General features: G+C 33.5%; 1 protein-coding gene across 14 annotated transcripts in view; it reads left to right on the top strand.

Annotated features, from left to right (window-relative positions):
- EPHA5 (EPH receptor A5) overlaps window positions 1-12,230 on the top strand; it is a 314,401-nt gene that overhangs the window by 55,664 nt on the left and 246,507 nt on the right. For all 14 annotated transcript variants that reach the window (XM_074344128.1, XM_074344124.1, XM_074344129.1 and 11 more), the window contains one exon: window positions 8,491-9,154. In XM_074344128.1, the coding sequence (XP_074200229.1) occupies window positions 8,491-9,154 (664 nt within the window). The remainder of the gene's footprint in view (window positions 1-8,490; window positions 9,155-12,230) is intronic.

Here is a 12,230-nt window from a genome sequence, read left to right as displayed (position 1 = left end):
GTGAGCTATGGAATTGGTTTCTGGGTGCTGTTGTGAAGGCCTACACCAGAAGCGTAGTATCTACTGCAAATGAGGGTAGCATGATGACCACAGATCACAAACAATATTATATTTCCTGGTCTGTTTTATAGGCTGGATAAATAATCCAGAGTTGCAAATGGTTGCCTGCATTGTTTTTCTTTGTAGAATAGTAAGGTTATAACTGTATCTATTTTGCTGAAACATTAAGCACACCAGAGGTTAATCTACTTTATTTTCATTAAATTGAATCCCAAGTGAAATAGTTTTTTTCCCTCATTTACTGAAACTTCGTATTGCTTTGAAAAGAAAGCTTCCCCACAGAATTTATACTTATTTATGAGAAGACAGTATTTATATTAAAGAGAGTAGTAATGTTACTCTAAAATTTTAAGTGTTACTCAGAACATGTACATTGAAATAACGCTAATAGGACCATCTCTAACATCTCATGATTGTCATGAGGGAATTCTTCATTGTTGTGTGTGTGTTCATGCACATCTGTGTGTGTTTCTACTGTGAAATCCTGAAACAGCAGAAACATATGACTCCTTAGATCTTAAATGTGTACTCCTTCTTAAGCAAAGTAACTGAGATCACAGTTATCTCTTTAGAAACATAAAAACTCACAGAATATGTAAACTTTTGTAATAATACACAAAAGATTATTTATGTTACCACAGTTTAAAAGTTGTTGGACTATTTCTTGGTATAAAACAATAGAAAATATACAGCTATTACAACTTAAGTATGGAGATGTCCTATTTACTGTAAAGTGGAACTAAAATAGATCAGTGGTTTATAAATCTATTTTTAGCTGCTTTTAAAAGTATAACTTGTGGCACAAAATCACTGACAAACTAGATATAATGTACCATACTTAATGGGACAGCTTTTTGATAAAACACTAATGAGATCATTTAAGATTTTAATTCAATTTATTAACTTAATTTCAAGCATACCAACTCGCTTAGCTCATTCTACCTTTTAAAATTATTATTGACCAGTTGATACATTTGAATTTGTTGTCCTAAGTAAATTTTTCAAGAAAAAAAGCTGATTAAAAAACTTGAACTGTTCATGACATAATTCATCCTTTTATATAATATAAAATTGTTTACCTTCTTAAAAGTGGAATAACAACAAATATATAAGTAATCATGATATGTACATTTTTGTTTTTGAATTATTTTACATTATTTTACTAAGAGATATCTTTGTTTAAATCATAAACTTCTCAGTGCATATTTTATCTAATGTGATGCTTTTGATTTTTCCAATCTCTAAGTCATTTCTCATGCATCTGGCTAACTTTTTGAGAATAAATGAAGATTATTTTCCATTGTAGGTTATTGCAAGTTATTGAACATACAATGGAAAAGAATCTGAAAAGGTATATATATGTAAATATATGCATATATGTGTAACTGAGTCACTTTGCTATACACCTGAAACTAACACAACATTGTAAATTAACTATACTTCAATTTAAAAAATTTAAAAAGAAAAAACAATTTAAGGAAACACTGAAAAAAAAAGAATAAATGGAGAAAGAATCGTTGCTTTTTTTTTCCACTTTTAAAAATAAACATTAAAGAGAAAAAAACAACTATGAATTGTTTTTCCAGGTTAAAAAGAAATCTCCTCTTTGCCATTCATATTTAGTGTTGTAGACAGATGCTCAATTGTCTAAATTTCCCTGTGAAAATATTTATATAAACTTGAAAGTTTTAATCTCTATCTTTCTCAAGTGATTTTATTTGTTTCACAAATTGGATTTGAGCCCATAAATGTTTGTACTGTTCCATGAGGAATAAAGTAATTGACTTCAGCTTTATTTCACACATAGAAAATTGAGTCATTTCTAGCAATATTGCTACATTGGAGTCATGAATTTTAAAGATGTTTTAAACAACCCAGATATCTATTTGATGCCATCTTTTTTCCCCTAACATTATTGAGGAAATGTAACAGAATTATGATTCCAATGATTTTTGCTGAAAGTTGATATATTTTGTCATATTTATTTTACTAAAGAACTATAGCTATTAGAGAGATTGAACTTCTCACACAGAAACTGATGCTACATATTTTTCCCCCTTTAAACTATTTTGTCCTTGTGGTTGTGCATAAAAACTGAGATACTTCAGTTGCTCAATGGACTTGTGTGGACCTGATCCAAAAGACAGTAAACTGATCAGGGAAAGATGAGTGCTAGAATTCTGCAACAAAACTGCACACTTTTATGTTTTGACACAAAACATAAATACCTAGTTTATTAGGTAAAGAAAAATTTTCTCTTTTGTTGGTTAAAATGAACTTATATGCTACTATATTTTATGCTTTAGAATTTTAACCCTTCAATAGGAGAAAACATTAATATCAGGGGGTTCTGATCTGAAACATTAATTTGGCATAAATTATTGCATCAGTTTCTCTGGGTCTCAGTTTGCTCATCTGCAAGATGATGTGGTTGTGCTCTGTATGATTATGGCATGCATGTAGTGTGAAATGAGAAAATTAATCTTCTCAAATGTCAGTTGACTAGCTGTAGCTCAGAGCAATTCTTTACTGTATTATAGCTTTGAGGTTTTCACACATTCCAGGATTACCTTTGAATTATAACAAAAGGTCTTTCAAAGCATTATGACCCAAGCTAAAGTTTGGTCCTCTATTTGACTCTCACTGTTCAAGCATTTGGGCAGCCACTGGACAGGCAGGCAGACCAGGGACTCATATTTCTGTCCAGCATGCATTGGTCTTAATAATACAGTGTTTCTTCCTAATGAGGCATGGCTTCTAGTGGACAGTAGCACATCAAAGGTAGTAAGAACAAACAGACAAAAAAGTCGATCCCAACAATTGTAGGATTCCTCACCTTTTTGCCATTAATCATGTTCCTAAATCACTTATTCTCTGAGGATTTTCTGACCCATTTTCTCTCAGGGGAAATGCCCTGGTTTGAGTGTATTCAGTAACAGCAGAGTTCTGCATGCACACACAGACAAATGAGCTCAATTGTACATCCAACAGGGAGGGAAAACATAATGATTTTATGTAAGCATATCAAGTCTTATAAAATGTGGAGAAGAATATTAGTAACTGTTTATTATGCACCTGGGGAAACAAGAAAGTAAGCAGTTCATTTAGGTTGTTACTTCAGTATATTTGACCTAATTTTAATCAGTATAGCAAAACTGACAGAAAAAAAAGCATGAAATAATGAAACAAAATAATCTGATATTAAAAAATACATTATTATAAAAAACTAGGCTGTAATAGAAAAACAAAAGATCTTTGGTGGGTTTAAATTTCTGATTTTTTATATTGTGTTCCATCTGATTTTTGCAAAAGCAAAATCAGAAATTCTAGACTTAGGTAAACATATTATGTGTTGCTCACTGGTTAAAATGGGTAAAGTGCCTGACTTCCAGATTTGAGCACATAGTCAAATTATTTCCTAGGAACTTTCTACAATAGTGGAGAGGTACTACTCTTTGAAAAATGACAGTTAATTAGTAATTTGAGATGAGGATATCTTCAGTAAAGTTAGCAAACTTACTATGTATACACATAGAAAATTAAAAAATAAATGATATATAGCAATATTTTGAATAAAATGAGAAGCCTAGAATTAATTTTTTTTAGAGCATTTCAAAATGCATTATACAAAATATTGTGATAGTAAAGTGTAATGGACAATTACCTCTATATTCAAGGAAGCATTTATGTAGTAAACAAGGTCTTCTTATGAAGTTACGCTTTGGACACTTCAAAGTAAAGCTGAAGGCAATTGATTCCTAGCTATATTTTAACATCATTCTGCCAAAGAAAGTCATTAAGACGGTCCTAATATTGTTTGACTGAAATAGGAAAGGAGTGTTGCCACTAACTGCTATGCTGTATCCTGGGCTTTTAATCTGTATAGAATTGTGAAGAAGGCTAGTGAGTGAAAAATAAAAGCTGAATATGTTAAAACATATTATGCTAAAAATTATATACCTAAAACCAAGCTGTAAGTTTTAATTGGGAAATGTAAAGCTAATGGAAAATAGTTCTAAAGTTTATATGCAAAACTAAACTAAAAATAATTATATGATTGGAAAAGAAAATGTCTTAAAATAAATGCCTAGAGCTTTTTACTGAAGAGTAATTTTCAAAAATATGAATTCATAAACTTTCCGTTCAGTTGAATTTATAAAATTTAGACAATTTACAGAGAACAAAATTTACTTTTGTTTAAACAAAAATAAAAGGCAAATCAAATAATCACTTATTTACCATGTTTGAATTATTTTAAATTTCATGTTAACAGATATCTGGACTAAGGAGGGAAATATATAAGCTTGATATTAGTTAATTCATTATAAAATGTTTACTGAGTGCCCTACTGTGTGTCCTGTGGTGTCAGACTCAGATATAGAAGAGAAAAAGACAGTGGTGTCTTTACCTTCATTATCTGTGTTTTGGAGTGTTAAGACATATATAGAGAAAGAGAGAGAGAAAGAGGGAAGTAAGAAAGAGTGAATTAATTATTCATGGTTAGATCATATCTGAAAAAAAAAAAACCATGAATTTAGTTTTGACAGAGTGACATAGCAATCAACGCAGTGAATCAAGGAGTCCTACCCACAGATCCACACATCACTGACAGCATCACGCTAATAAGAAGGCAGAGGTACACACAGGCAGAGGGGATGTTCATGTGGTCAGGGTGGTATTTTGTGAGCTTGGGAAAATCCGGTTTTTTGGCTGGTCTTCAGTTTTCTCATTTCTAAAATGAGTAGTAGAACCAGGTCTTTTAAGTTCCCTTCTCGTGTTTTGTATTGCACATGAGATGGCTGGGGTGGAGAGAGAGCCCCAGTTCTTACTCTAGATCAGGTAACCAGTGTGCCAGGGGTTAAATCTCAGCTTATACATCTATATACTGTAAGAACTGGGACTAATTCTAGGGCTTCAGGCTGATAATCTTTCCTCTGTACAAGACCAGTTGAGTATTTCTACCCAGGCCTCTACTAGAAAGTTCCTTCCCTCTGTACTTTAGCCTCAGTCGTTCAATCTCTGTGTAGAAACATACACAGACACACAGTAGTGAAAAAAGAACTAGATAATAGGCACCCCCATAACTTGAAAGGTCAAAGTCAACTTTGTTCACTTGAAGATTCCTTATGTGTACTGAGGGACATGATATAAGGGGAGATTTTACTCTAAGCTGTGTGCCCTGAATCAGTGTTTTCAAGTTGTGAAGGCAAATGAAGTGCCGTATAGGGTAGGGGATTGGAAATGAGATCAATACTAACAAGGTAAGAGACAATAGGAGCTTGGGACAAGGAACCTAATAGTGCAGTGAGAGGCAGGCTGGGAGAAAATAGTTCGTAATGGCTTGAGTTAGGACAAGTTGGTAACTCCATGGCACATACGTGGATATGAAAACAAGTCTTTTTTCTTTTCCACTTGCAAAGCCTGGCCAGGCATGGGATTAGAATGCAGTTGACTTGGAGTTTTCAGTGCCCAGTAGGAAAAGGAGCAAGACCAAGTATTTGGGAGAGAAATCAAATCAGTCCAAGCTGAGTGGGTATCCAATTCTTTCATATTTGCATATCAAGGCAAAGAAATAGGAATAATGAGGAATCAAAACTAGAAAAAAGCCTAGACTCAGACGGTGGCTCTTGAGGAAGAGCTGGACCTAAGAACAGAGCTACACCCATCATACTGCATTCAGTGGCCACATTTCCAGAACGCCCAGGCACCACACTTGCAGTAATCAAAGGATCAGCTAATACTTTTATCAAACCACAGGATCATAGGAAATCCAACAAAGCTGAACTGAAAATATTGTGGTTTCTGTCTGCACCCTTCATTAAATGACTATAATCTTGACATTTGCACAAGTACCTAGGAGTATACCTGCTATGATCTTAAGTTTTTGATGAGTATTAGTTTCTCTTTATTCCCTTGTTTCTTCTTCGTAGGTAAGAAATTTGCTGAGGACAGCAAGATGTTTCCCTTGCTCCTTTGTATTAACAGGGAAGAAAAAGTTGGAAGAATTCAAAGTTTCATTTCAGCTAGTCAGTGTAAAATAAATGAAATATTTTTGTTTGTTTCTTAGCATATTTGTCTAAATAGGAGCAGATACTTATGAAAACTATGTATATATTGCCTATTCGATTTTCTGAATGGCTTATGGCCATAATTATTTAAATTAAGGTCTTTCTGTTCATTCATTAGAAGTAGAAAATGTGAGTCTTCATTTATATTTTGGACACTTGAAAAAAGAGAAATAAATAAAATCCCACCACGATAGATTCTAACATCAAAGAAAATTACAGTTTTTCTTTTCTTAATTGAGAATATTCAGAGAAGTAAGATGCTTATGCACAGACTTTGAAATTATCACCCGAAGCAGTAACTATTAAGTTGTCTTGTCAAGTGCTGCTTGGCTTGCATTTTTAATAATATCTGTGATACCTTGGACTTTGTACAAAGACTGTGATTTGCCTGCCTTATAATCTTGGAAGATGCTGCTATTTCCAATTTCTTTTACTTGTCCAATTCCTTTGACTTGCTAGCAGGGTCCTGTTGGAATATCTATTGGAATATATGATGCAGAAATAGGTCTTCTATAAATGATTTAAGGCCAAAGATTTGAAATATGTTTGTGTTTTGTATTGGAAGACTATTATAAAATAAGAGAATCTAAATCAGAGCTAACATAGCATTTTGGTTTTTGTTTTTCAGAGAAGAGCTTTTTTTTAATGCTCTTTTCCATTTTACTAACTTAAAGAAAATACATTTAATTAATCTTATTGCAGTAAGTTGATCATTTTTGTTGTTTTCATTTTTTTTTTGCATGAAATATTGATCATGACATTCATTAACCATTTATAATAAAGAGATTGATACCTGAATGGCTTTAGGAAGAAACTGTAAGTCGTTTAGTGAGAGAGTGCTGACATTGAAAGCTGATTTAAAAAATCAGAGACTAAGTACAGTTTATATACATTTTTTGAGAGAGCAAAAGTGAGATTAAATGAGTGAACTAAGGCTTTACATAACACCCTAATGTGGGAGTTGTTAGGGAAGATAAAATCTTGATGTCTCTCTCTTGTGATTTTAAGGGGCTCAGCAGTTTTCCTTCATTGGCATCTTTTACTTTTGTCTGTCTGATGGCAGCTGGAATTTTGAGAGGGGCCATCTGAGATGTACGATTTATGTGCATCCCTCCTGCCTCCATATTTTTCACATCTTTGTCAGTTGAACAGAATCAAGAAATAATGCTCCATTTAATTTCATGTCTAAAGAAATGAGGTTCTGTGAAGTTTATTGTCTTTGATAGTTAATGTTTGAAATCACATTCTGGATTTATTGAAAGTCAGTATGTGTGGTTTCATTGCTATATGTGTTTCAGGACAATTTTTAAAGATTTAAAACAAAATTTTACATAGTTTTGTACATACAGATTCTAGACAGGTTTAAAAAAAAGTCCTAAGTTATAATAACATCTTTATGAAGAATAAAAATCGGGTTTTACATTGTTTAGAAAGTGGTTATGGGACACTGACATTCTCAAAACTGTAGTATTTTACTCGGAAAAAGGGAAGTTTAGATCTATTCTTTGGCTGAAAAATACTTTAGAAGCTATATAAATCATACTAATTTTTCTACACCCCATATATATTCAGACCTTCTATGGTCATTGTGCATAAAATAATGCATTAGTAACAAAGAATGGATACATTCCCAGGATATGTAACAAAAATCAATTAATATTTGAAGTGACAAGCCTCTCTATATTGCTCATCTATAATTTTTATCTTTATTTTCTTTCTGTCTCTAGATTCATGGATAAAAATACTTTGTTATCCAATTTATAAAAATACTTTGTTATCCCATCTAAATAGATTGGTTCAATGGAATAAACATCTATTATTAGTTTTAAACTAATGTGTTTTCTTCCACATTTTATTACATTGATGTGTTATTTATGATATGGCAGAATTAAATAAATGTGGATTCGCATGTTACAATTTTCTCCTTTCTTTTCAACATTTACTATTTTTTTCTCAGTATCTTCTAAAAAATGCACTTCCTTTTTTCTCTCAAACTTTATCCACCCTGTTAGTTTACATACTTAAATTTATTCCAAATATACATACTTTCTTTCACTGCTCCTTGTTAACTACATTGGCATTCAATTTTCTTTTATTTTTACTCTGAGATACATGATTTTTTCTGGAGAATATCATTCATATATTTTCACCTTTGAGTTACATTGGAAACAATGGCTAATGCGTTGTTAATGTACTTATTTTAAAAATGAAAATAACTTTTTATTCTCACTGTATAGCTCCTTCTCTTAATACTGTATATTGAGGCTACAGAAATTTCTACACCTGCATTAGTTTTCTTTGACAATTTTTACCGGTTATCTTCTAATTTTTTTTAAAAAATTGTCTATTTTGTATTATACAGTGGGAAGAGATTGGTGAAGTTGATGAAAATTATGCCCCTATCCACACATACCAAGTATGCAAAGTTATGGAACAGAATCAGAATAACTGGCTTTTGACCAGTTGGATCTCCAATGAAGGTGCTTCCAGAATCTTCATAGAACTCAAGTTTACTCTGCGGGACTGCAATAGCCTTCCTGGAGGACTGGGAACCTGTAAGGAAACTTTTAACATGTATTACTTTGAGTCAGATGATGAGAATGGGAGAAACATCAAGGAAAACCAGTACATCAAAATTGATACCATTGCTGCCGACGAAAGCTTTACAGAACTTGATCTTGGTGACCGTGTCATGAAACTGAATACAGAGGTCAGAGATGTAGGACCTCTAAGCAAAAAGGGATTTTACCTTGCTTTTCAAGATGTGGGTGCTTGCATTGCTCTGGTTTCCGTGCGTGTGTACTATAAAAAATGCCCTTCGGTGGTACGACACTTGGCTGTCTTCCCGGACACAATCACTGGAGCTGATTCTTCTCAGTTGCTTGAAGTGTCGGGCTCCTGTGTCAACCATTCGGTGACCGATGAACCACCCAAAATGCACTGCAGCGCAGAAGGGGAGTGGCTGGTGCCCATCGGGAAATGTATGTGCAAGGCAGGATATGAAGAGAAAAATGGCACCTGTCAAGGTAAGAGTATGCCTGTGCATCTGCAGGGGCGGTCTGCTTCAGTTGGATCATGTATATGTATTTCTTCCAATGATTATGAGCAAATGATCTTTTACTTTGCTAATTTATGGAGATTATTTCTCTTCAAGTTTGATTTCTCTCTTCTCAGAATTTTAAAGCTTCTGGCAATGATGAAAGATTTAATGTAATATTTAAGTGGGTTTACATAATTAATACTCAGTGTCTTAATATTTCGTATTCATTTGGCTTTCAGAAAGTTTTATTTTCAAACAACTCAAGCCAAAGGATTATTTCTTTGTGTATCACTTTTCTTTGTGTGATTATTGTCCACTACTGCCATTTTCTCTCCATGAAGAAAAAACAGCACTCTTTACTTGCTATATGAAATTCAGATGCAAACCTTAGATGAGACTTGTTTTGGCATGCTTTTAACTGCCTTTTAAAAATTCTTCAGATGTAAGTTCAGCCTTATGAACTTCATAGGAAAATGTTTGTAAGCTGACAGAACTTAGTTTACTATGTTGTTTACATATAATTGCTATTACATGCTTGCTTTTAAGAATTTACAGGCCAATTTTAAACGCATAATAAGTAGTGCCCAAGAACATGACCATTTAGAGATAGAGCCAATACAGAAAGGTCATTTTAAAGCAATTTGCACTTTGGAGATTCTTTTTCTCTTTTAATTTTTCTTTTAAGTTGAAACTTGATCATGCATGCTTCCTTCTTCATTTGAAAATATCCTCATCTTGCTCCCAGTATGGTGAGTTGCCCTTTTAAACTTGGATATTTATTGATAGCTTTTTGGAACAGGATAATACTTTATGACAAAGTGAGAAACAGCTTATGAAGAAGAGAAAATGTTTTCCTTAAAAGAAAACCATCCTTATGAACCTGAATTTGTTTTCAGCATAATATGCACGTGCCAAATAGGTAATGAGAGTTAATGTGTATTAACTGAGGAGAAAACCAAATACTAAGAAGTCCCCTGATCCCACTGGTAGCTTTATGTGCATTTTTTTTTTTCTAAATCCACTATATAATGTGAATCAAACTTGCTCAAGTTTGTTCAGGCTTAACTGTAGATTGACTGTAGATCCAGGGAAACAAAACTAGGGAAATTACCTGTAAATCACATTGACTTTGCCTAATTATTTCTCTCTGGAAGCACATTGTACCATATTTAAATTTCCTTTTCAGCATCACCTAATATTTGATTGTCATCTACAATTAAGCACATGGTTGTTTTTCCCTGTAATCTACAACTCTCTATTCCTTTATATGTATACATAACATTTTATTAAATCAAAATTGTGTTTTGGATATGCTTTTAAGTTTGTCAGGGAAATAAATCATATTTTATTTAGGATTGGATTTAAAGCAAAGTTCTAACTAACTTTACCTTAACTCTTCTTTTTGAGCAGTCTTCTTGCTGTAAGGTGAAGATATATGTTATTATAGAATCAGAAGCAGAAATTAAATATAATCCCTTGAATATATTTCATTCGTTTTTCTAAAATATTTACTATATAAATCTTAGTATTTCTAAGAATTTGTTTACTAGTATTGTAAAACAGCATGCTCTATTTGAGTATTTGTTTACATCATTTTAGAGAGTGATATGTGGTAACTTAGCTCAGAATACAATGACCTTTATCTTCATCCAGATTGATTCAGGGCATAGAGGACCTCTGCATTTAGAGGATATTTTGTGATTGTTGCTGGGATTAAAATATTCTGCAGGTGCTTATCATGAAAGTGTTTTGGGGAAGTAGTGTTCTGACAGAATTTTTTTTAGTGCAAGCATTTTCTGCATATCTTTCTCTTCCCATACCCTTACTACTTGAGAAGTAGAGGCCTGCGAGCAGAAGAGGTGAGCTGGAAAGGCTGCCTTGTAGGAAACTTATGTAACTGGATTCTGTCTTGATGCGTCCGTCACCTGCTCTGGTAGGAGAAACAAAGGCTGTGGGTCATGAAGGTTATAGACTACAGAGCTCCAGAGGGCATTCTGCACAGTGTCGTCTACGTGAATAGTGCCTCTTGGCGTTGTCCCATGTACAGATGATATGTGGCTGTTCTAGGAGGAATTTCAAATGCCTATAAATAACTTAACTTATTGAATAAATAAGTAAATGCAGAAGGTTTTTTATGGAGAAGTAAAACATCACAGATATCCCCACAATGTTTAAACCTATACATAATGTGTTCATGCAAATGTAAATGTATGTGTGTGTGTATTACATAAAATTCTACCATAGCTCTGACTCATTCTTTGATTTTAACCTACTGTCCCCAAAACTTTAAGTAGGGATCTTGATGTTCTGGCAATTTGTGATAGGCCAAAAATATAGGAATCATTCTTGACATCTCCTTCCTACTCACTTCTCAGTTCTCATCCATCACAAAGTATTTATAGAAATTACCACCCAGCTATCTCATAAAAACCATCCATATCTCTGTTTCCTTTTCCCTCCAGTCTATAAGTGTATCTTATTGGAACTTAATTTTTAAATATAATGAATGACTTTGTATATAGTTTCACTTTTTGAACCACGTGAGTGTATCGCTTCTGCAAACATGCAAATCTGGTCGTTCCACACACCCGTCCTCTAGTCCCCACCTATTCCCAACACACTTATTTTGAACTCTTTAATGATTTCCTTTAAATAAAGGTTTTAAAGTAGCCTAAGATCCTGCATGGCTTTGCTCCTGTTCTCTCTCTAGACACATCTTAAACTAGGCTTCCTTTCTTCCCATCTGCATGAGCCACCCTGGCTCTCTTTTAGTTTCTCAAAGGCAGTTTGCTCACTTTCATTACTCGTCCACCTATGATTCTGTTCCTTTCCACAGGGACATTCTTTTATCTCCATTATGCCCGATTAACTCACACTAATCCTTCAGATCTGTGCTCTGACACCCCTTCCTCAAAAAAGCTGTTCCTGACCCTTGAAGACTGGGTCAGGCCTCTGTTATTTATTCATATATTTTTCCTTCATAGAATTATGTAGAGTTATGATTTTTTACATGTTTGTTAATTTATTATTTGATTAATAACTCACTCCCCACCCTCATTGGA

The sequence above is a fragment of the Camelus bactrianus genome, chromosome 2, assembly GCF_048773025.1.
Source record: "Camelus bactrianus isolate YW-2024 breed Bactrian camel chromosome 2, ASM4877302v1, whole genome shotgun sequence".
In the NCBI taxonomy this organism is placed as follows: domain Eukaryota; kingdom Metazoa; phylum Chordata; class Mammalia; order Artiodactyla; family Camelidae; genus Camelus; species Camelus bactrianus.
This window is presented reverse-complemented; position numbering and strand designations above follow the sequence as displayed.